Source organism: Salmo salar, chromosome 17, assembly GCF_965601325.2.
Source record: "Salmo salar chromosome 17, fSalSal1, whole genome shotgun sequence".
NCBI lineage: Eukaryota > Metazoa > Chordata > Actinopteri > Salmoniformes > Salmonidae > Salmo > Salmo salar.
Window position 1 is genome coordinate 17355001 of NC_138307.1, and position 25862 is coordinate 17380862.

The 25862-nt window shown below is 44.9% G+C and overlaps 1 protein-coding gene across 5 annotated transcripts in view; it reads right to left on the reverse strand.

The window, feature by feature from the left end:
- LOC106575518 (phospholipid-transporting ATPase IH) overlaps nt 1–25862 on the reverse strand; it is a 72998-nt gene that overhangs the window by 8761 nt on the left and 38375 nt on the right. For all 5 annotated transcript variants that reach the window (XM_045699008.2, XM_045699009.2, XM_045699011.2 and 2 more), the window contains exons 2-24: nt 24847–24969; nt 24661–24750; nt 24367–24555; nt 23348–23476; nt 22919–23022; nt 22754–22804; nt 22567–22631; nt 21676–21757; nt 19140–19290; nt 18374–18571; nt 18126–18299; nt 15097–15263; nt 14396–14467; nt 14183–14256; nt 12478–12581; nt 11239–11420; nt 6851–7102; nt 6340–6517; nt 5313–5415; nt 5004–5149; nt 4868–4927; nt 4577–4704; nt 49–184 (exon numbers count right to left, since the gene is read on the reverse strand). In XM_045699008.2, the coding sequence (XP_045554964.2) occupies nt 49–184; nt 4577–4704; nt 4868–4927; nt 5004–5149; nt 5313–5415; nt 6340–6517; nt 6851–7102; nt 11239–11420; nt 12478–12581; nt 14183–14256; nt 14396–14467; nt 15097–15263; nt 18126–18299; nt 18374–18571; nt 19140–19290; nt 21676–21757; nt 22567–22631; nt 22754–22804; nt 22919–23022; nt 23348–23476; nt 24367–24555; nt 24661–24750; nt 24847–24969 (2958 nt within the window). The remainder of the gene's footprint in view (nt 1–48; nt 185–4576; nt 4705–4867; nt 4928–5003; nt 5150–5312; nt 5416–6339; nt 6518–6850; nt 7103–11238; nt 11421–12477; nt 12582–14182; nt 14257–14395; nt 14468–15096; nt 15264–18125; nt 18300–18373; nt 18572–19139; nt 19291–21675; nt 21758–22566; nt 22632–22753; nt 22805–22918; nt 23023–23347; nt 23477–24366; nt 24556–24660; nt 24751–24846; nt 24970–25862) is intronic.

Below are 25862 nucleotides of genomic sequence, written 5' to 3' on the forward strand. Positions count from 1 at the left end.
ATACTCTTTAACGCAGTACAACAGTAGCCACGGCGATGGTGTCTTTACCTGTCCATTGCTGGTGAAGGTGCTGTTGTTGAACAGGAAGTAAGAACCAAAGAAGAAGACGACGGCGTCGAATACCCCCAGGAAGGTCCAGTAGATGAAAATGGGCCAACGCAGAAGAGAGTTCTTAGCTATGTCCCTGTAGAGAGGAAACATTACAGTACACATTATATACAGTAAATATAGGAGGGAGTTCTTAGCTATGTCCCTGTAGAGAGGAAACATTACAGTACACATTATATACAGTAAATATAGGAGGGAGTTCTTAGCTATGTCCCTGTAGAGAGGAAACATTACAGTACACATTATATACAGTAAATATAGGAGGGAGTTCTTAGCTATGTCCCTGTAGAGAGGAAACATTACATTACACATTATATACAGTAAATAAAGGAGGGAGTTCTTAGCTACAGTGAGGGAAAAAAGTATTTGATCCCCTACTGATTTTGTACGTTTGCCCACTGACAAAGAAATGATCAGTCTATAATTTTATTGGAAGGTTTATTTGAACAGTGAGAGACAAAATCCAGAAAAATGCATGTCAAAAATGTTATAAATTGATTTGCATTTTAATGAGGGAAATAAGTATTTGACCCCCTCTCAATCAGAAAGATTTCTGGCTCCCAGGTGTCTTTTATACAGGTAACGAGCTGAGATTAGGAGCACACTCTTAAAGGGAGTGCTCCTAATCTCAGCTTGTTACCTGTATAAAAAGAAACCTGTCCACAGAAGCAATCAATCAATCAGATTCCAAACTCTCCACCATGGCCAAGACCAAAGAGCTCTCCAAGGATGTCAGGGACAAGATTGTAGACCTACACAAGGCTGGAATGGGCTACAAGATCTTCACCAAGCAGCTTGGTGAGAAGGTGACAACAGTTGGTGCGATTATTCGCAAATGGAAGAAACACAAAAGAACTGTCAATCTCCCTCGGCCTGGGGCTCCATGCAAGACCTCACCTCGTGGAGTTGCAATGATCATGAGAACGATGAGGAATCTGCCCAGAACTACACGGGAGGATCTTGTCAATGATCTCAAGGCAGCTGGAACCATGGTCACCAAGAAAACAATTGGTAACGCGCTACGCCGTGAAGGACTGAAATCCTGCAGCGCCCGCAAGGTCCCCCTGCTCAAGAAAGCACATATACATGCCCGTCTGAAGTTTGCCAATGAACATCTGAATGATTCAGAGAACAACTGGGTGAAAGTATTGTGGTCAGATGAGACCAAAATGGAGCTCTTTGGCATCAACTCAACTCGCCATGTTTGGAGGAAGAGGAATGCTGCTTATGACCCCAAGAAAACCATCCCCACCGTCAAACATGGAGGTGGAAACATTATGCTTTGGGGGTGTTTTTCTGCTAAGGGGACAGGACAACTTCACCGCATCAAAGGGACGATGGACGGGGCCATGTACCATCAAATCTTGGGTGAGAACCTCCTTCCCTCAGCCAGGCATTGAAAATGGGTCGTGGATGGGTATTCCAGCATGACAATGACCCAAAATACACAGCGGCTCAAGAAGAAGCACATTAAGGTCCTGGAGTGGCCTGGCCAGTCTTCAGACCTTAATCCCATAGAAAATCTGTGGAGGGAGTTGAAGGTTCGAGTTGCCAAATGTCAGCCTCGAAACCTTAATGACTTGGAGAAGATCTGCAAAGAGGAGTGGGACAAAATCCCTCCTGAGATGTGTGCAAACCTGGTGGCCAACTACAAGAAACGTCTGACCTCTGTGATTGCCAACAAGGGTTTTGCCACCAAGTACTAAGTCATGTTTTGCAGAGGGGTCAAATACTTATTTCCCTCATTAAAATGCAAATCATTTTATAACATTTTTGACATGCGTTTTTCTGGATTTTTGTTGTTGTTATTCTGTCTCTCACTGTTCAAATAAACCTACTATTAAAATTATAGACTGATCATTTCTTTGTCAGTGGGCAAACGTACAAAATCAGTAGGGGATCAAATACTTTTTTCCCTCACTGTACAGTAAATATAGGAGGCAGATCTTAGCTATGTCTCTATAGAGAACAGACAAGAGATCCATGTTATCTGATGACCAGACATCTGAGCATAATGCTTGCATTACATTAGTCTATATACTATGCATTTTTGGATTTAATTAGATGGTTCTATGTTTTCCCATTAATCTGTAGATTCCTTTCAATTCATACTAATGTCTGACACATTTAGATTTTGGGGTGAATTGTCCCTTTAACCAGAAGAATTCCAAGCTAACAGCAATCACACTTTCTATTAGTCTCCAGAACTAAAACAGCATTCCTCCACCACAACCGTGAGCAAGGCAACATTGATTTAACAGTTAGCTGACAAATCCAGGCATGGAGGAATGACCTGACGCCAGTCAGATGCCTTTCTGCCTGCTGCATTGTTAGTCTAAATTTTCCACACAATTACCCATAGGTAGCTAGCAGGAAAATGGAGTATTGATTGTCACCAGGCAGAGAGAGGAAAAGCAAACAAAAACATCAAGCATTTACTGGCAACACCACTGAACAATGTGAGCTTTATACTGTATATATGGATTCACAAACAAGTGTGTCTACGTGATTCTATTATTATCTTGTAACATCTTACATCTTGAGAATGTGAATTCGGCTGTTGTTTAGTAACGGAGTTCATATGAGGAGAGAGATGGCAGTTGCAGTTTGCCAAGAGCTGATAGGAGTTTACAATTATCTGCTCCGTATGATCTGAGGAAACGCTGTGGAAGAGATCAACTGAGGAACATTCCCAATGTGAAATTATCTGACAGTCTACAGAAATGTATCACATCACACTATTGCATGCTGGGACAGGCAGTTTGTGGGTAGCACCTACACTATATATACAAAAGTATGTTGACACAACATCTAATTAATGGATTCAGCTATTTCAGCCACACCCGTTGCTGACAGGTGTATACTACCGTTCAAAAGTTTGGGGTCACTTAGAAATGTTTTAAAAGGCTAATTGATCATTAGAAAACCCTTTTGCAGTTATGTTAGCACAGCTGAGAACTGTTAGGCTGATTAAAGAAGCAATTAAACTGGCCTTCTTTAGACTAGTTGAGTATCTGGAGCATCAAAACTTGTGAGTTCGATTACAGGCTCAAAATTGCCAGAAACAAAGAACTTTCTTCTGAAACTCATCAGTCTGTTCTTGTTATATTAGAGTATCGAGTTTGAGAAACAGACGCCTCACAGGCAGCTTCATTAAATAGTACCCACAAAACACCTTTCCAACAAGTCAGTTAGTCAAATTTCCGCCCTGCTAGAGCTGCTCCGGTCAACTGTAAGTGCTGTTATTATGAAGTGGAAACGTCTAGGAGCAACAACGGCTCAGCCACGAAGTAGTCGTCCACACAAGCTCACAGAACGGAACTGCCGAGTGCTGAAGCGTGTAGCACATACAAATAGTCTGTCCTCGGTTGCAACACTAACTACCGAGTTCCAAACTGCCTCTGGAAGCAACATAAGCACATGAACTGTTCGTCGGGAGCTTCATGAAATGGGTTTCCATAGCCGAGCAGACGCACACAAGCCTAAAATCACCGATTGATGGAAGCTGAAGGATGGGATTAAAAACAAACAAAAGATAACTAACGTAAAATATACTGTTCGTGAAGTGTATATAGTATGTATAAGCTGGAAGTATAAGCCTAAGTGTTGTTGTCCATTAGTTTACTCCAATTAGGGGAGGAGTGGTAGGGTTAGGGGAAAATAATAAATGAAAATATATTTTGAAAAAGATGTACACAAAAATATATATGGGGGATTTGAAATGATGCAGACAATTACATTGATAGAGGCTACAATCTGCAGTATTACAGCTGACATGGTATAAAGCTCGCCGCCATTGGACTCTGGAGCAGTGGAAACACGTTCTCTATAGTGATGACTCACGCTTCACCATCTGGCAGTCCGACGGATGAATCTGGGTTTGGAGGATGGCAGGAGAACGCTACCTGCCTGAATGGATAGTGCCAACTGTAAAGTTTAGTGGAGGAATAATGGTCTGGGGCTGTTTTTTATTGTCCGGGCTAGGCCCCTTAGTTCCAGTGAAGGGATATCTTAACGCTACAGTATACAATGACATTCTAGACGATTCTGTGCTTCCAACATTGTGGCAAGAGTTTGGGGAAGGCCCTTTCCTGTTTAAGTATGACAATGCCCCTGTGCACAAAACGAGGTTCAAACGGAAATGGTTTGTCGAGATCGGTGTGGAAGAACTTGACTGGCCTGCACAGAGCCCTGACCTCAACCCCATCAAACACTTTTGGGATGAATTGGAACGCCAACTGTAAGCCAGCTTAATCGCCTAACATCAGTGCCCGACCTCACTAATGCTCTTCTGGTTGAATGGAAGCAAGTCCCTGTAGCAATGTTCCAACATCTAGTGGAAAGTCTTCCCAGTAGAGTGGAGGCTGTTATAGCAGCAAAGGGGGGACCAACTCCGAATTAATGCCCTTGGTTTTGGAATGAGATGTTCGGCGAGTAGGTGTCCACATACTTTGGTCATGTAGTGTACCTGTAGAGGGAGGGGTCTTTCTTGAGGATGTCCATGTTGATGTGCTGCTCGATGAGGCTGAAGAGCAGGATGGGTAGAGAGGTAAAGCTGATATTGTACAGTGTCAGATAGGCTGTGTCATACAGCGGCTGGAGAGAGACAGGATGGAGAGAACAGCCAAGATCAGTCATTTAAAACAATATTTATATCTTACTCATTTGTCATGCATTCTTAACCAGAGAAAAACTATTCAAACTTCTCCACAAAGTCATGGTTTAAAGTACTACAATTTTGGGCACATCTTTTATGTACCTGTTGGGAGAAGCCACAGAAGAACTGGTAGAGGAACTGAGGGAAGATGAAGGCGACATTCTGAGGAAAAAGAAAATAATGTTTTACTGCTTAATCATCAGTAGTCCTATGTTACATTTAGTGAGAAAACACTGACTTTGTAGAAGAAGTACTGGACGAGCTCTGAGATGCGGATGTAGTAGTAGTGTCCGTGAACCAGCAGCATCTTCTTCAGGTGTTTGAACTTCGGGATGGCGTAGTCGCTGTTCCGCGCTGCCTGGCGACCCTCTTTACCCATGATGCCTTAGGGGAGGACATGACTGAGCGCTTTTACCATTTGTTATGCAAGTCATATACATGAATACAAATATATAAAACTATATTCAAATATATATCTAAATCGTATTCAAATTCAATTAACTTTATTGGAAAGAGTTCCATTTACAGTGAACAGGGTAATACTAACCGATGCCCACGTGAGCCTCCAGGATCATGCTAACATCATTAGCCCCGTCTCCAATGGCTAGCGTGATTGGGTGTTCTGGAGACGATTTGATCAGCTTCACAATCTGGTAACACAACGTTTCAGGATCAGTGAGATAACCATTTCTTAAAATCTGTAATTCATCAAAGATATGTCTAATACAGACCATCTTTGTAAAGAGAGTTAGAGCTAAACCTACAGACATTGTTATATGAACCTAACCGCTGTATATTCACGTGACAGAGAGGATACATGTGGTAGTAAGACTTCCTATGTGAATGTCACTCCAAATTACATCACAGCCCATATTCCTCTGCCTCCTAGCACAGTGGAGGAGAACTAGAGGTAAGAGTGGTATTGTGCAGTAAGAGATAGTGATGGTCATATCAGACAGAGCTCAATAGAACTCCTCAGTAAGAGATAGTGAGTCATATCAGACAGAGCTCAATAGAACTCCTCAGTAAGAGATAGTGAGTCATATCAGACAGAGCTCAGTAGAACTCCTCAGTAAGAGATAGTGAGTCATATCAGACAGAGCTCAGTAGAACTCCTCAGTATGAGATAGTGAGTCATATCAGACAGAGCTCAGTAGAACTCCTCAGTAAGAGATAGTGACAGTCATATCAGACAGAGCTGAATATAATATACTGTAACTCCTCAGTCCCAAATAATGTATGCTATGACAGGTGGGGTCTAATGTGAGAGAAAGAGAGAGAGAAGAGAGGGAGACAGAAAGATAATGGGTCGGAGAGAAATAGAGTGGAGAGAGAGCGAGTGAGGGAGAGAGGGGCAACAGTCTGGAGTGGCACTAATTGGTGACCAGAGACCAGAGGTGGGGGAGGGAGGGAGGTAGTGGAGTCCATTAGAGAGGTAAAACATCAACTAGCTCAACACTCCATCAGACTGTGTCAGTGCTTCCTTCACTTAACCTAGCCATGACGGATCACATGACACGAAAGAAACAGGTGTGGAAACGTGTCGTTTGAAATAACTCGGCCTGTTAGGCTACCTGTGCTTTCTGGAGGGGCGCCATGCGGCAGCAGAGCACAGCGCTGCAGTTCCTACAGATCTCCAGGAAGATCTCCTTGTAGTTCCCCTGACTGGAGTCCTCCTGACTGGGCTTCAGCACCGCAGACAGGGTGGCCCCGTCGATGATCAGACCGTAATCCACACAGTCAGCAGACAGACTGGACACACACACACACACGTTAACACACACAGTCTTTAACTAACCTTGTGGGGACACACAATTTATAACCATTCAAAATCCTATTTTCCCTAACTCCTAACCCTAAACCTAACTCTAACCCCAAAATCTAACCTTAACCTAACCCCTAACCCTAATTCTAACCCTAATTCTACCTTAACCCTAAACCACACTAGACTAACAAAATGTCCCCAGTTGGTAAAATGTCTGTATGTTTACTATTCTTGTGGGGACCTCTGGTCCAAGTGCATGTGTGTGTGTGCGTGCGTGCGTGCGTGCGTGTGTGAGTGCGTGTTGGGATCCCGGCACCCACCCTGAGAAGGTGTCTCTGGTCATGCTACCATGCTGTCTGAGTACGGTTTTACTCAGGTCAAACAGAACGTCATGTAGACTCTGTTCCTCGGTGCGTTTGGTGGTCAGCTCCAGTATCTGTGTGGAGCGGCGGAACAGCTTGCTAGCGTAACAAGTAGCCGCCGCCGTCTCCATCTTGTCTCCGGTCAGCACCCACACCTTCATCCCAGCCTTCTGGAGAGACTCGATGGTGTCTGCTGCCTTGTCCTGGAGCCTGGAGAACAGGCAATATAAAGTCAGGCAGCAGTCAATGGAGCAACGCTGTACATGGTCATCAGCAGTCAATGGAGCAACGCTGTACATGGTCATTAGCAGTCAATGGAGCAACGCTGTACATGGTCATCAGCAGTCAATGGAGCAACGCTGTACATGGTCATTAGCAGTCAATGGAGCAACGCTGTACATGGTCATTAGCAGTCAATGGAGCAACGCTGTACATGGTCGTTAGCAGTCAATGGAGCAACGCTGTACATGATCATCAGCAGTCAATGGAGCAACGCTGTACATGGTCATTAGCAGTCAATGGAGCAACGCTGTACATGGTCATTAGCAGTCAATGGAGCAACGCTGTACATGGTCATCAGCAGTCAATGGAGCAACGCTGTACATGGTCATTAGCAGTCAATGGAGCAACGCTGTACATGGTCATCAGCAGTCAATGGAGCAACGCTGTACATGGTCATTAGCAGTCAATGGAGCAACGCTGTACATGGTCGTTAGCAGTCAATGGAGCAACGCTGTACATGATCATTAGCAGTCAATGGAGCAACGCTGTACATGGTCATCAGCAGTCAATGGAGCAACGCTGTACATGGTCATCAGCAGTCAATGGAGCAACGCTGTACATGGTCATCAGCAGTCAATGGCGCAACGCTGTACATGGTCATCAGACTGAACGCTGCATTCTGTCAATCTTTCAAGATTTTTTCTAAATCTCTAATTCTACCACATCCATACAGAGCAGAGATGATTTGTTCAGGTTTAGAATAAAAGTAGAATGGAATGGTGCAGACACGCAGTTCAGAATAAAAGTAGAATGGAATGGTGCAGACCCAAACAGTTCAGAATAAAAGTCCTACACCAACTATCTCCAGTAAGATACCGTTGTCAAAACGTAGTGTAGTTCTGTTTTACACTGTAAAAGTATCTAAATGTAGTTAAGTACAGTACAGTCGTGGCCAAAAGTTTTGAGAATGACTCAAAAAAGAATTTTCACAAAGTCTGCTGCCTCAGTTTGTATGATGCCAGTTTGCAAATACTCCAGAATGTTATGAAGAGTGATCAGATGAATTGCAATTAATTGCAAAGTCCCTCTTTGCCATGCAAATTAACTGAATCCCAAAATAACATTTCCACTGCATTTCAGCCCTGCCACAAAAGAACCAGCTGACATCATGTCAGTGATTCTCTCGTTAACACAGGTGTGAGTGTTAACGAAGACAAGGCTGGAGATCACTCTGTCATGCTGATTGAGTTCAGATAACAGACTGGAAGTTTCAAAAGGAGGGTGGTGCTTGGAATCATTGTTCTTCCTCTGTCAACCATGGTTACCTGGAAGGAAACATGTGCTGTCATCATTGCTTTGTACAAAAAGGGCTTCACAGGGAAGGATATTGCTGCCAGTAATCAACCATTTATCGGATCATCAAGAACTTCAAGGAGAGTGGTTCAAGTGTTGTGAAGAAGGCTTCAGGGCGCCCAAGAAAGTCCAGCAAGCGCCAGGACCGTCTCCTAAAGTTGATTCAGCTGCGGGATCGGGGCACCACCAGTACAGAGCTTGCTCAGGAATGGCAGCAGGCAGGTGTGAGTGCATCTGCGCACACAGTGAGGCGAAGACTTTTGGAGGATGGCCTGGTGTCAAGAAGGGCAGCAAAGAAGCCACTTCTCTCCAGGAAAAACATCAGGGACATACTGATATTCTGCAAAAGGTACAGGGATTGGACTGCTGGGGACTGGGGTAAAGTCATTTTCTCTGATGAATCCCCTTTCTGATTGTTTGGGACATCCGGAAAAAAGCTTGTCCGGAGAAGACAAGGTGAGCGCTACCATCAGTCCTGTGTCATGCCAACAGTAAAGCATCCTGAGACCATTCATGTGTGGGGTTGCTTCTCAGCCAAGGGAGTGGGCTCACTCACGATTTTGCCTAAGAACACAGCCATGAATAAAGAATGGTACCAACACATCCTCCGAGAGAAACTTCTCCCAACCACCCAGGAACAGTTTGGTGACAAACAATGCCTTTTCCAGCATGATGGAGCACCTTGCCATAAGGCAAAAGTGATAACTAAGTGGCTCGGGGAACAAAACATCAATATTTTAGGTCCATGGCCAGGAAACGCCGCAGACCTTAATCCCATTGAGAACTTGTGGTCAATCCTCAAGAAGCGGGTGGACAAACAAAAACCCACAAATTCTGACAAACTCCAAGCATTGATTATGCAAGAATGGGCTGCCATCAGTCAGGATGTGGCCCAGAAGTTAATTGACAGCATGCCAGGGCGGATTGCAGAGGTCTTGAAAAAGAAGGGTCAACACTGCAAATATTGACTCTTTGCATCAACTTCATGTAATTGTCAATAAAAGCCTTTGACACTTATGAAATGCTTGTAATTATACTTCAGTATTCCATAGTAACATCTGACAAAAATATCTAAAGACGCTGAAGCAGTAAACTTTGTGAAAATTAATATTTGTGTCATTCTCAAAACTTTTGGCCACTACTGTACACAGGAGGCTGGTGGCACCTTAATTGGGGAGGACAGGCTAGTGGTAATGGCTGGAGCGGAATTAGTGGAATGGTATCAAATACACCAAACGTGTGGTTTCCGTGTGTTTGATGCCATTCCATTCTCCCCATTAGAACCATTATTATGAGCCGTCCTCCCCTCAGCAGCCTCCACTGGTACAGTAAATTGGCTTTGGGGTGTTGAGCTGGAGTGGGTTTGGGGAGTTGGTTTGTTGCAGCAGCAGTCCAACGTCACAGAGCAGGGAAGTCTGTAACGAAGCTGCAGTGCAGTTAGGATTCACAGCTCCCTACACCGCTGCTGCCTGCCAACCAGCCAATTACTACCACAGCCCAGGAGTCACAGACAAACACACAGACGGATGGACGGAAAAACAAACGGACAGAAAAACAGAAAGACACACACACACACACATCAACATGCACACACAAAGACAGATGTGAAGGAAGATGGTGAGACTAAAACACTACACACTCACTAACACTAACACACAGATAGACAGATAGCGAAGTGAGTGAGAGAAAGGCAGCGTGATGGACTGTGACTGACTCTCTTTAATGGGGCAGAAGCAGACCTGATACCAGAGTAAAACCTCTGGTGCTTCAACATGACGTCTGTGCTGACAGACAGAAGAGCAGCAAGAGACCCCACTTCATCAGCTGCTATGGATGTCTGGCAGAGATCAATAACAGTGGAACTCTAATGTGGTTATCTGCTCATTAGCTGGCTGCACTGGGGACTGACACACAAAACATATTGACTGACTGACTACTGACGCTACTGTTCATGTTAGGCCTGAGAGACTGTAGGACTGCAGCTAACTAATATTACTGGTTCACAGGCTGCTTTGGGAAAGAACAAGTACCATCATTACAGGAATGGTCAGCCTTATAGTTCTACAATGTGATTCGTTCAATAGCTAACATCGTTACAGGAACGGTCAGCCCTATAGTTCTACAATGTGATTCGTTCAATAGCTAACATCATTACAGGAACGGTCAGCCCTATAGTTCTACAATGTGATTCGTTCAATAGCTAACATCATTACAGGAACGGTCAGCCCTATAGTTCTACAATGTGATTCGTTCAATAGCTAACATCCCAGACTGGGTCAGTGAGTCTGATTGTCATTAATTAACTATGCAAACTAGGGCTTGGAGAGTGAGGTTGACTTTCAGTTGAAGGAAATCAAATTGTATTAGTCACATGCGCTGAATACAACAGGTGTAGACCTTACAGTGAAATGCCCCTAACCAACAGTGCAGTTTCGAAAAATACGGAAAAGAATAAGAGATAAAAGTAATTAAAGAGCGGCAGTAAAAGAAATACTCTACAGTTGCTAATCTACTCCGTCTCTCTAGGCCCATACATTGTTAGCTCTAAAGAGAGTTGCCCTTAATATAACTCTTCTGTCCAGAATATAGAAATATAATTAGTAGAAGCAATAGATCTAAAATCCACAAGATAGTGGTTCTGACTCTTCGTTGTGATTCTAGATCGGTACCTGTCCTCCACAGCGGTGGCCCCATGAATATATAAATAGAATTGGGTAGAAAAGACAATGTAGATTGTATGATTCTACGCTGCTGTGGTTCCAGAACGTTACCTGTCCTCCACGGCGGTGGCCCCCAGCAGTATGAAGTCCTTCTCAATGAGGTCATAGGCCTCGGCCAGCTTCCTGTCTCGGTCCTGCAGGGCCAGCTTGGCGCTGTTCAGCAGGTGACACGTCTCCTCGTACTGAGCCACACTCAACTTCCTGTACGCCACGCACAGTGTCCGTAGGCCCTCCTGAAGAGAGAGAGAGAGAGAAATAGACAGAGCGAGAGATAATTATGTTATGCTTTGATATGATTACTGGACACTGATGTTGCAGTTGACAATCCGATAATAACAATTATTCCACTGTTCTGTTAGCTTTTTTCCCCATTAAAAACAGTCAATGACATCACTGACAGAGCAGTGGGTTAGAAAAAGCTGCAGTTTCCACAGACTGGCATCGAGGGACGTCCCACTGGGCAGAGTTTCCATACCAGTTTAGTCTGTGGCAGTAGACTTATGACCTTGACCTTTCACATAAGCAAACACACGCACACACACAGTGAGACCTCAGTTCTGACATTCTCTCAGCGCCAGTCTGGTTCACACCAGCATCACCGCTGGCCATCCCATTGTAACGTAACCAGGGAAACACATTCTCCCTGACAGTCAACAGAAACGGGTCGGCACCGCTGCCAACGGCAACCCAAACTGCATCCACAATTATGTCATCCTTGGCAACCAGCCTGTCCTGATTCTGTCAGTGTGGCGTTGGAGAGATTGGGCCAGAGCCACGGACACACAGGGATCAGTAGACTACCTCCATGTTGGCACCAAACTCTCAATAATGACCGTCAATCACCATCTCAGTTACATTCCATATACAGCTGTCTTGGTGGCCAACATCTTAAGTAAGGACACTACCACTAAAGGATACAAGAACCAGTTAGCATTTAGCAGGGTCTACCATACAGCCATATTTATTTTATTTTATTTCACCTTTATTTAACCAGGTAGGCAAGTTGAGAACAAGTTCTCATTTACAATTGCGACCTGGCCAAGATAAAGCAAAGCAGTTCGACACATATGACAATATACACCTCAAGCAAAGCAAAAATGAAAGTCAAAAATGCATTTGAGGTCAGAAACTCTGAAAGTCTGAGTTTGGAGCTACTTTAGGACAACGGCCTCTAGTGTCTGATAGTGGCTGTGTGTGTGTGTGTGTGTGTGTGTGTGTGTGTGTGTGTGTGTGTGTGTGTGTGTGTGTGTGTGTGTGTGTGTGTGTGTGTGTGTGTGTGTGTGTCCTTACCACAGCGTTGTGCTCCACTCTGGCTTTGACCTGCTCCACCTTGCCAGAGATTACCCTGGGGAAGATGGAGGAGTCAGCCCCTTTACAGAACAGGTAGTACTCCCCTGTGGACAACCACACAGTTAAAACTGGTTCCTCATTAGCAGAGAGAAGCATTGTTAGTTTGCAGCAGTGTGTGGCAGACAACACTAGAGATGTTCCTCAGTGAGACTGACTCGACCGTCATTAGTATGCCTTCTGCCTGTTGACCTCCTAGCACACATATGGCCCTCTCTATTAGCATACAGTACACACACACACACACACACACGCACACGCACACACGCACACACAGAATAATGACTGGGTTGCTGTAGTAATGACTGCTTTCATCTATAAAAAGCACCAGCCACTCCCATAGAGACACATCTAGTTTCTGTGTTCTAGTATTATAATGGTAGTAATTGTACTATAGTACAGTACCTCTAGTTTATGTGTTCTAGTATCATAATGGTAGTAATTGTACTATAGTACAGTACCTCTAGTTTATGTGTTCTAGTATCATAATGGTAGTAATTGTACTATAGTACAGTACCTCTAGTTTATGTGTTCTAGTATCATAATGGTAGTAATTGTACTATAGTACAGTACCTCTAGTTTCTGTGTTCTAGTATCATAATGGTAGTAATTGTACTATAGTACAGTACCTCTAGTTTCTGTGTTCTAGTATTATAATGGTAGTAATTGTACTAGAGTACAGTAACATCTAGTTTCTGTGTTCTAGTATTATAATGGTAGTAATTGTACTATAGTACAGTAACATCTAGTTTCTGTGTTCTAGTATTATAATGGTAGTAATTGTACTATAGTACAGTAACATCTAGTTTCTGTGTTCTAGTATTATAATGGTAGTAATTGTACTATAGTACAGTAACATCTAGTTTCTGTGTTCTAGTATTATAATGGTAGTAATTGTACTATAGTACAGTACCTCTAGTTTCTGTGTTCTAGTATTATAATGGCAGTAATTGTACTATAGTACAGTACCTCTAGTTTCTGTGTTCTAGTATTATAATGGTAGTAATTGTACTATAGTACAGTAACATCTAGTTTCTGTGTTCTAGTATTATAATGGTAGTAATTGTACTATAGTACAGTACCTCTAGTTTCTGTGTTCTAGTATTATAATGGTAGTAATTGTACTAGAGTACAGTAACATCTAGTTTCTGTGTTCTAGTATTATAATGGTAGTAATTGTACTAGAGTACAGTAACATCTAGTTTCTGTGTTCTAGTATTATAATGGTAGTAATTGTACTAGAGTACAGTAACATCTAGTTTCTGTGTTCTAGTATTATAATGGTAGTAATTGTACTATAGTACAGTACCTCTAGTTTCTGTGTTCTAGTATCATAATGGTAGTAATTGTACTAGAGTACAGTAACATCTAGTTTCTGTGTTCTAGTATTATAATGGTAGTAATTGTACTATAGTACAGTACCTCTAGTTTCTGTGTTCTAGTATCATAATGGTAGTAATTGTACTAGAGTACAGTAACATCTAGTTTATGTGTTCTAGTATTATAATGGTAGTAATTGTACTATAGTACAGTACCTCTAGTTTCTGTGTTCTAGTATCATAATGGTAGTAATTGTACTAGAGTACAGTAACATCTAGTTTATGTGTTCTAGTATTTTAATGGTAGTAATTGTACTATAGTATAGTACCTGTGGTGGACCTGACGATAACACTCATTCTCCTTCTCACAGAGTCAAAGGTCAATACCTCCAGCAGCTCAAACCTGGATGCAAGAGAGAGAAAGGGAGAAAGAGGTTGGGTTACTGACCACACACACACACGCACACACGCACACGCACACGCACACACAAAGATAAACTGATGCCCACAGGCCTTGGCTGGAGTAATGGACACACACTGACCTCTCGACCTCATCCTCCCTATTAAGAATCTCCATGTGACTGTCCTTCAGCCGCAGATAGGTGAAGCCAAGCCTGGGGGAAAGAGGAATGTACCATTACTGTCAGAACAGGGGAGCAGGTTAAACTGCAGTTAAATGTATGGCTATACAGTGCATTCGGGAAAGTATTCAGACCCCTTGACTTTTTCCATATTTTGTTACGTTACATACAGCCTTATTCTAAAGTGGATTACATTTATGTAAATAAGGTATTTTTGTTTTTTATTTATAATAAAAAACCTGTTTTCGCTTCGTCATTATGGGGTATTGTGTGTAGATTGAAGAGGAAAAACTATTATTTAATCAACTTTAGAATAAGGCTGTAACATAACAAAATGTGGAAAAGGGGAAGGGGTCTGAATACTTTCTGAATACACTGTATATTGTCTATCTATCTAGTTCATTTCAAATCCCTGGGAGTAGGAAAGACTTTCTGCCTTTGTGTGTGTGCATGAGTGAGTGAGTGAGTGAGTGAGTGAGTGAGTGAGTGAGTGAGTGAGTGAGTGAGTGAGTGAGTGAGTGAGTGAGTGAGTGAGTGAGTGGGTGAGTGGGTGAGTGGGTGAGTGGGTGATTGGGTGATTGAGTGAGAGTGAGTGAGTGAGTAAGTGATTGGGTGATTGAGTGAGAGTGATAGGGTGAGTGTGTGAGTGTCAAGCCAGTCACCTCTTCATGCCCTCCACCAGGGCCACCTCGTCAGGAGAGGATGATATGTAGAAGGAGGTGGCCTTGTTCTGGTGGATACCCATCTTGATGCCATCCACTGTCTCCTCCTCCTTCACCTGTACCGTGTGGCACAGACACAACGCCCGGAAGAACAACTCCTCAGACTCCTGACAAGCCAAGCACAGAGAACACGTCACACACACACACAACACAACACAACACAACAAACACACACATCAACACAAATATACAGGAAACATACACGTTTGAATACATCATTTGGATCCATAGTAAAACACAATCCATGTTTACTAAAGGTCATGCTTCTTAGTCCTCGTACACACAGACATACACAGGAGACAAAGGAATGGCACAGGCTGGTCACCAGAGTGAAGCGGCCCTCTCTAGTCCTGGCACACAGCAGTGTGTGTGTGTGTGTGTGTGTGTGTGTGTGTGTGTGTGTGTGTGTGTGTGTGTGTGTGTGTGTGTGTGTGTGTGTGTGTGTGTGTGTGTGTGTGAGAGAGACACTGGATCCCTGGGTGGATGAATGTGTCATCCTTAGAGAAGGTATCAGTGTCACTCTGAGTTTAGGGTTCACCCAGGACATCCAGGTACAAGCTGTTAGTATCCAGCTGGTCTTCATAGGGTCAGGGTTCACCCAGGACATCCAGGTAAAAGCTGTTAGTATCCAGCTGGTCTTCATAGGGTCAGGGTTCACCCAGGACATCCAGGTAAAAGCTGTTAGTATCCAGCTGGTCTTCATAGGGTCAGGGTTCACCCAGGACATCCAGGTAAAAGCTGTTAGTATCCAGCTGGTCTTCATAGGGTTAGGGTTCACCCAGGACATCCAGGTAAAAGCTGTTAGTATCCAGCTGGTCTTCATAGGGTTACGGTTCACCCAGGACATCCAGATAAAAGCTGTTAGTATCCAGCTGGTCTTCATAGGGTTAGGGTTCACCCAGGACATCCAGGTAAAAGCTGTTAGTATCCAGCTGGTCTTCATAGGGTCAGGGTTCACCCAGGACATCCAGGTAAAAGCTGTTAGTATCCAGCTGGTCTTCATAGGGTTAGGGTTCACCCAGGACATCCAGGTAAAAGCTGTTAGTATCCAGCTGGTCTTCATAGGGTTAGGGTTCACCCAGGACATCCAGGTACAAGCTGTTAGTATCCAGCTGGTCTTCATAGGGTTACAATTCACCCAGGACATCCAGGTAAAAGCTGTTAGTATCCAGCTGGTCTTCATAGGGTCAGGGCTCACCAAGGACATCCAGGTAAAAGCTGTTATTATCCAGCTGGTCTTCATAGGGTTAGGGTTCACCCAGGACATCCAGGTAAAAGCTGTTAGTATCCAGCTGGTCTTCATAGGGTCAGGGCTCACCCAGGACATCCAGGTAAAAGCTGTTAGTATCCAGCTGGTCTTCATAAGGTTAGGGTTCACCCAGGACATCCAGGTAAAAGCTGTTATTATCCAGCTGGTCTTCATAGGGTTAGGGTTCACCCAGGACATCCAGGTAAAAGCTGTTAGTATCCAGCTGGTCTTCATAGGGTCAGGGCTCACCCAGGACATCCAGGTAAAAGCTGTTAGTATCCAGCTGGTCTTCATAGGGTTAGGGTTCACCCAGGACATCCAGGTAAAAGCTGTTAGTATCCAGCTGGTCTTCATAGGGTCAGGGCTCACCCAGGACATCCAGGTAAAAGCTGTTATTATCCAGCTGGTCTTCATAGGGTCAGGGTTCACCCAGGACATCCAGGTAAAAGCTGTTAGTATCCAGCTGGTCTTCATAGGGTCAGGGTTCACCCAGGACATCCAGGTAAAAGCTGTTATTATCCAGCTGGTCTTCATAGGGTTAGGGTTCACCCAGGACATCCAGGTAAAAGCTGTTAGTATCCAGCTGGTCTTCATAGGGTTAGGGTTCACCCAGGACATCCAGGTAAAAGCTGTTATTATCCAGCTGGTCTTCATAGGGTTAGGGTTCACCCAGGACATCCAGGTAAAAGCTGTTAGTATCCAGCTGGTCTTCATAGGGTTAGGGTTCACCCAGGACATCCAGGTAAAAGCTGTTAGTATCCAGCTGGTCTTCATAGGGTTAGGGTTCACCCAGGACATCCAGGTAAAAGCTGTTATTATCCAGCTGGTCTTCATAGGGTTAGGGTTCACCAAGGACATCCAGGTACAAGCTGTTATTATCCAGCTGGTCTTCATAGGGTTAGGGTTCACCCAGGACATCCAGGTAAAAGCTGTTAGTATCCAGCTGGTCTTCATAGGGTCAGGGCTCACCCAGGACATCCAGGTAAAAGCTGTTAGTATCCAGCTGGTCTTCATAGGGTCAGGGTTCACCCAGGACATCCAGGTAAAAGCTGTTAGTATCCAGCTGGTCTTCATAGGGTCAGGGCTCACCCAGGACATCCAGGTAAAAGCTGTTAGTATCCAGCTGGTCTTCATAGGGTTACGGTTCACCCAGGACATCCAGGTAAAAGCTGTTAGTATCCAGCTGGTCTTCATAGGGTTAGGGTTCACCCAGGACATCCAGGTAAAAGCTGTTAGTATCCAGCTGGTCTTCATAGGGTTAGGGTTCACCCAAGACATCCAGGTAAAAGCTGTTAGTATCCAGCTGGTCTTCATAGGGTTAGGGTTCACCAAGGACATCCAGGTACAAGCTGTTAGTATCCAGCTGGTCTTCATAGGGTTAGGGTTCACCCAAGACATCCAGGTAAAAGCTGTTAGTATCCAGCTGGTCTTCATAAGGTTAGGGTTCACCCAGGACATCCAGGTACAAGCTGTTAGTATCCAGCTGGTCTTCATAGGGTTAGGGTTCACCCAGGACATCCAGGTAAAAGCTGTTAGTATCCAGCTGGTCTTCATAGGGTTAGGGTTAACCCAAGACATCCAGGAAAAGGTGTTAGTATCCAGCTGGTCTTCATTGGGGAATGAAACAATATCTGACCCTGTATCAGTGGTTAGGGTGGGGTAACTTGTCCTGTACATAGTCGTACAGTACATCAAGTGACAGTGAGGCTCTCTGTCTCACCTTGCCCCCTGGTCCAGGTGAGGAGTCGATCATGTCCATGCTGGTTGCCCCTGGCATGACCTGTCCATTACAGATGGCATCAGGGACGTAAACATAGCCGTCCACACAGCACTCTATAAACTCCATGTTGTTCTCTGTCAGGGTGCCTGTCTTGTCTGTAAACACGTACTCCACCTGAAAACACAAACATTCAGGTAAGAGTGGTGAGTGTGTGTGGTGTGTGTGTGTGTACTGTGTGTATAGCCTACCTGTCCCAGTTCTTCATTGAGGTCAGATGTGTTAACCTGAGCCCTCTCTCCCAGCTCCTCGTCAAACATCTCATCATCCCACATGATGAAGTAGGACCCCAGGAACTTCTGCATCTCCACGGTAACGTACATGGACACGGGGATGATGTAATTAAACAACACCATGAAGGCCAGGAAGTCTGTGAACGCCCGGATCAACTGGAGAGAGAGAGAGGAGGGACGGAGGGAGGGAGGTATGAGGGGGGACAGTCAGAGGTGACAGGGAGAGAGAGAGGGAGGGAGGGAGGTATGAGGAGGGACAGTCAGAGGTGACAGGGAGAGAGAGAGGAGGGAGGTATGAGGAGGGACAGTCAGAGGTGACAGGGAGAGAGAGAGGGAGGGAGGGAGGTATGAGGGGGGACAGTCAGAGGTGACAGGGAGAGAGAGAGGGAGGGAGGGAGGTATGAGGAGGGACAGTCAGAGGTGACAGGGAGAGAGAGAGGAGGGAGGTATGAGGAGGGACAGTCAGAGGTGACAGGGAGAGAGAGAGAGGAGGGAGGGAGGTATGAGGAGGGACAGTCAGAGGTGACAGGGAGAGAGAGAGGAGGGAGGGAGGTATGAGGAGGGACAGTCAGAGGTGACAGGGAGAGAGAGAGAGGAGGGAGGTATGAGGAGGGAGAGGGGGAGGAGAGACAGTCAGAGGTGACAGGGAGAGAGAGAAAGGGAAAGTGAGAGGTGAAAAAAACATCAGCTATTGCATAAAAATGATTGTAGTTTTATAACCTACTATATGGCGTTGCCTCTCTGTGTCAGTCTTCTGGTTGTAGAAGGGCTCGTCTTTGTCCGGGTCTGCCTGCCACATATACTTCAGCACTGTGTTGATCAGAGCCTTGCTGATCAGGATGCACAGGTACACTATCAGATACGCATTCATTGACCTGGAGGGGGAGACAGAGAGGAGGGGGAGACAGAGAGGAGGGGGAGACAGAGAGGAGGGGGTGACAGAGAGGAGGGGGGAGACAGAGAGGAGGGGTGACAGAGAGGAGGGGAGACAGAGAGGAGGGGGAGACAGAGAGGAGGGGGAGACAGAGAGGAGGGGGAGACAGAGAGGAGGGGTAGACAGAGAGGAGGGGTGACAGAGAGGAGGGGAGACAGAGAGGAGGGGGAGACAGAGAGGAGGGGGAGACAGAGAGGAGGGGTGACAGAGAGGAGGGGAGACAGAGAGGAGGGGGAGACAGAGAGGAGGGGGAGACAGAGAGGAGGGGGAGACAGAGAGGAGGGGAGACAGAGAGGAGGGGTGACAGAGAGGAGGGGTGACAGAGAGGAGGGGGAGACAGAGAGGAGGGGGAGACAGAGAGGAGGGGGAGACAGAGAGGAGGGGGTGACAGAGAGGAGGGGTGACAGAGAGGAGGGGGGAGACAGAGAGGAGGGGTGACAGAGAGGAGGGGAGACAGAGAGGAGGGGGAGACAGAGAGGAGGGGGAGACAGAGAGGAGGGGGAGACAGAGAGGAGGGGGAGACAGAGAGGAGGGGGAGACAGAGAGGAGGGGGAGACAGAGAGGAGGGGAGACAGATGCAGAGGAAATGACATAAGAACGCCTTCAGGAAGGGTGGACGGTCTGAATGGGTCTTTATGGGGAAACGGATATGATGCAACTACAGTGAGGGAAAAAAGTATTTGATCCCCTGCTGATTTTGTACGTTTGCCCACTGACAAAGAAATGATCAGTCTATAATTTTAATGGTATGTTTATTTGAACAGTGAAACACAGAATAACAACAAAATAATCTGGAAAAACGCATGTCAAAGATGTTATAAAATGATTTGCATTTTAATGAGGGAAATAAGTATTTGACCCCTCTGCAAAACATGACTTAGTACTTGGTGGCAAAACCCTTGTTGGCAATCACAGAGGTCAGACGTTTCTTGTAGTTGGCCACCAGGTTTGCACACATCTCAGGAGGGATTTTGTCCCACTCCTCTTTGCAGATCTTCTCCAAGTCTTTAAGGTTTCGAGGCTGACGTTTGGCAACTCGAACCTTCAGCTCCCTCCACAGATTTTCTATGGGATTAAGGTCTGGAGACTGGCTAGGCCACTCCAGGACCTTAATGTGCTTCTTCTTGAGCCACTCCTTTGTTGCCATGGCCGTGTGTTTTGGGTCATTGTCATGCTGGAATACCCATCCACGACCCATTTTCAATGCCCTGGCTGAGGGAAGGAGGTTCTCACCCAAGATTTGATGGTACATGGCCCCGTCCATCGGCCCTTTGATGCGGTGAAGTTGTCCTGTCCCCTTAGCAGAAAAACACCCCCAAAGCATAATGTTTCCACCTCCATGTTTGACGGTGGGGATGGTATTCTTGGGGTCATAGGCAGCATTCCTCCTCCTCCAAACACGGCGAGTTGAGTTGATGCCAAAGAGCTCAATTTTGGTCTCATCTGACCACAACACTTTCACCCAGTTGTCCTCTGAATCATTCAGATGTTCATTGGCAAACTTCAGACGGGCATTTATATGTGCTTTCTTGAGCAGGGGGACCTTGCGGGCGCTGCAGGATTTCAGTCCTTCACGGCGTAGTGCGTTACCAATTGTTTTCTTTGTGACTATGGTCCCAGCTGCCTTGAGATCATTGACAAGATCCACCCGTGTAGTTCTGGGCAGATTCCTCACCGTTCTCATGATCATTGCAACTCCACGAGGTGAGATCTTGCATGGAGCCCCAGGCCGAGGGAGATTGACAGTTCTTTTGTGTTGTCACCTTCGCCCCAAACTGCTTGGCGATGGTTTTGTAGCCCATTCCAGCCTTGTGTAGGTCTACAATCTTGTCCCTGACATCCTTGGAGAGCTCTTTGGTCTTGGCCATGGTGGAGAGTTTGGAATCTGATTGATTGATGGCTTCTGTGGACAGGTGTCTTTTATACAGGTAACAAACTGAGATTAGGAGCACTCCCTTTAAGAGTGTGCTCCTAATCTCAGCTCGTTACCTGCATAAAAGACACCTGGGAGCCAGAAATCTTTCTGATTGAGAGGGGGTCAAATACTTATTTCCCTCATTAAAATGCAAATCAATTTATAACATTTTTGACATGTGTTTTTCTGGATTTTTTTGTTGTTATTCTGTCTCACGCTGTTCAAATAAACCTACCATTAAAATTATAGACTGATCATTTCTTTGTCAGTGGGCAAACGTACAAAATCAGCAGGGGATCAAATACTTTTTTCCCTCACTGTAGATGGCAATCAACATTAAGTGAACCTGTCTGGAAACATGGTAAACATGCATCATAAAGTGGAAAACACAACCATGTTGGTGGGCCTTACTTCTCCACTGCAGAGCGTTTCTGGGACTTGGACTGGTAGTTGAGCGCCATCTTGGTCTCCATACCAGTGTAGATGGCAACAGCTAGGAGACACAAACCAGAGGGTCAACTTGAGAAGACATTTCACATCTGTGAAGATAAAGGAAAGAGACTAGGAAAGAGAACGACTTTGGAATATTGAGATGCAGCCCTGATGACAATAATATCAGTCAGATCTGACAAGTCAAATCTCTGTCAGTACAAAATAATAGCATGGTGTCCTACAATTATCTGTGAAATCAACTCCCATCACACTCATTTGATTTCATAATAAGACTTGGCTTGCAGTCATGTCGTCTCATTCCTGCTTGACAGTTTGTAATATTCTCACTCATACAGGTCTGTACAGGCCTCAGCAGCTGGTCTCATTATACAACCCACAGTGTGAACACAGGAACTTAATGATTTGGAGTGGAACCTCTAAACATTCCAAACCCATTATATGAATGAAAACTAGGAATCTATTTTAGATTCTATAACTGATGTCATTACAAGGTCATCCAGTGTGGTGTCTTTACATTCTATTAGTGATGTCATTACAAGGTCATCCAGTGTGGTGTCTTTACATTCTATTAGTGATGTCATTACAAGGTCACCCAGTGTGGTGTCTTTACATTCTATTTGTGATGTCATTACAAGGTCACCCAGAGTGGTGTCTTTAGATTCTATTAGTGATGTCATTACAAGGTCATCCAGTGTGGTGTCTTTACATTCTATTAGTGATGTCATTACAAGGTCATCCAGTGTGGTGTCTTTACATTCTATTAGTGATGTCATTACAAGGTCGCCCAGTGTGGTGTCTTTAGATTCTATTAGTGATGTCATTACAAGGTCAACCAGTATTGTGTCTTACCATATATGTGCTGTGTGTTTTTCAGTGTCGCCCCTCTGAGAAGTAGGTTCTCAGATCCCAAAGGCCTGAAGCAAACACAGAATACACATCTCTGTTAGAATAAACTTTTTTTATTTTCTTTTTTTTGTGCAAACACATGAGCAATGACTTCCTGAATTTGGAGTCAATTTCCTAGGTATGGATTTACCTCGCGATGGGCTCGTTTCTGTCTGAATAAATATTGATTCGGCCCACGAATCTGTCCAAGGAGAGAGGGAATGCAGGTGTGAGTTGGTGTGTTTTGCGTTGTTTTTCTCTATACAACCAGTACTGATTGTCTGGATGCAGTGTTGTGTGCAGTGTTGTCACTCACTTGTAGAGGTCTGGTTGTGGTTGTTCACATTCAATAGAAGCCTGTAGAGTATCGAAATCCTCCTCTGTGTTGAAGGCCTTAGTGTCCTGCACAGCATAGTAGGTCTTTGTGGAGGGATAGAGGGATGGAGAGAGTCACAGCGAGATCAGGAACACAGTGAGCCAAGATGCATCTCACACTACTCCTCTAATGAAAGAGAATACAGTACAAACTCTCTCTCTCTCTCCATTTCGCGCCATCTCTCTATATCCCTCACATACACACTCACCCCTCTCTCTCACTCACTCTTTCCCCTCTGTCCCCTGTCTCCAATGCTCTCTCTTTCACTCTTCTGTTCTCCCTCAACTCTATCCCATTCTTTCTTTATCTCAGCCTGAGCCTCCTCTCCCATCTCCCTCCTCCACTCTCTCAGTCAGAGTGTAGTGTTACCTTGTGACTGGACTCCCCGTCCAGACTGGCTGTAGTGACAAAACAGGTCCCGTCCTCCCTACTGGTGGAGAGAAGGATGAGGTCACAGGGGAACGTCTCATCTTCCTTGATCAGCACCACATCACCCACCTGGGAGAGAGGGAGGGAAGGAAGGAAGGTATGAAGGAAGGGTGAATGGGTGGGTTGGAAGGTAGAGCGTGAGAGAGATGTCTTTAGCTCAATAGGATAACACAGTCTTGAGTTGTCTAAAGCAGTGGTTTCCAAACTGTGGGTCGGACCCACTTGTGGGTCACTGGGGGTCCAGGTTGGTTGCAGGATGACATTTGATGTGCATTACAAAATATTTTACTTAGAAAATTGGAAATGTAAACAACTAAAACCAAATAGAAAGTGTGTAGAAAAGATAATGTCTTCCCTGTGGCTCAGTTGGTAGAGCATGGTGTGTGCAATGCCAGGGTTATGGATTCGATTCCCACGGGGGGCCAGTACAACAAAACATATTTTTTTTTAAATGCATGAAATGAAATGTATGCATTCACTACTGTAAGTCGCTCTGGATAAGAGTGTCTGCTAAATGACTAAAATGTAAATGTAAAATAATGGACCAATATATATTTTTTGTAATAGTCTAGAATCTTCAACAAAATAAAACTAGACAATGAGGCCCCCATAGATTGTGTTACAATGTTTTGAGCATAAGAACACAACATTAGCCATGTTAAGATATGCAGGAAATGTGCTTAAAAACTGCACAATCTTCTCTCAGTTCCATGACAAAATGTGTAGAATTGCAGGAAATTAGCTTTAAAATTTAAAAATGTTCTCTCCGCTGCCAAAATGATATTTTGTACTTATTCTTTGGTCTGTTTATGTTTTTTTCTCTGCTCAACCCTTATGGTGGGTTGCGACTCAAAATATACATTAATTTGTGGGTCATGAAGCAAGAAAGTTTGCCAACCCCTGATCCAAAGAACCCAGGTTTGATCCCTGGTCAGTTTCAGTTGTAGGATGATACGTACCCTCAGCTTACGACTCTGTTTCCTGATCACCTTCCCATGCTGCACCTCGTGCACAGGACACTGGTTAATAGCATTGTCTGCTTTGTGCCTGAGCCAGTCCTCATAGCCCTGTTTGATGGCCGTGACAGTGATGACAAAGAAGAGAGGTAGTCCACTGGTGATGGGACTGGTGGGAGTGTCAATTATCAACTGAAGAGGGCGAGAGAGAAAGAGAGAATGATCTATTGTCATCTGAAACTTCTGCGTTTGCCAGATTTATATTTCTTGCCAACAAAGCCTTAAATTGAATCTGACCTGGACAAGAAATATGATGAGGAAGTAGAAATTGGCAATTCTTCTAAACTGCTCAAACAAATTCTTCGGAACAAAATTCCAGAAGGTGTACTGTGGAAAGGGAAGCAACAGCAAATGGTTATAACATGGTTGTAACATGGTTATAACGTGGTTGTAATGTGGTTGTAGCATGGTTGTGGTTCTCACCTTGGAGGAGATGATGCGGTTGTCGGGGTACCTCTGGGGAATGTAGGCCTCCGCTCCCGGTGGGGGCTCCTTGTTTCCGATGTACACCGTCCTGGTGTCCACCCAGTTCTCCTCTCCAGCACACTGCACAGAGGTCAAAGACGTCAAAGGTCAATGCCAGGTCAGCACACAGGTCAGGTCAGATCATGACAGGACAAATCAGGGCAGGACAGGACAGGAGAAGACACAGGGGCAACAAATGTAGCCTCATTGCCTGGCTGGGGGCCTGACTGGCTGGTTGTCAGCAGTCGTTTCCTGCTCCAGCCAACATGTCTTTGTCTCACCAAACCTGGTTAGTGTTGTAGAATGCAGAGACAGTCTGGCAGACACAATAGCATTACAATCGCAAACAGTACAAAGGACTGTGTTGAGTGTAATAAACAGGCGACCTAACAAACACAACAGACCTCCAGTAACAGTGAGTAAGTGCTCTGAGTCATGTAACCGGGTGGGGAATGATAAATGAGTGTCGGCTATAAGCCTTCCACCTTACAATAACTCTCCCATTCAACACACGCCTATATACAAACACACACCGCAACACCATAGGGAGGTCAACTCACTGATTTCACACCTATCTGGAATAGTCAAATAGAATAGAATCTGATCAAACAGAATCAAATATAAAAAGAGGGAAATCAAATATAATATAATATCATCTTAAAGTAATTTCCTTACTCGCTGAGCCTTCTGTAACTAAACGGGTTGCGTCCAGTAGAGTGCTACATGTGTTCCCATGTCTGTTTATCACCAGTGAGCTAGCTCAAGAAGCTGGACAAGCCCAGACAGAGAGACACTGAGGGGATTTGATTAATCCCCCGGGCATGCCCCAAGTGAACTGGGTTAGCATTGACTGCATTCCATTTAGAAACGGGCTGCCTCCCGGGTGTGAGCCGGGCGCCCCGTTCTGGGCGTTCTAACGCTAACTTTCTAGCCTGTACGTTTACTGCCAATCAGAGCGTTTATATAATGCTATA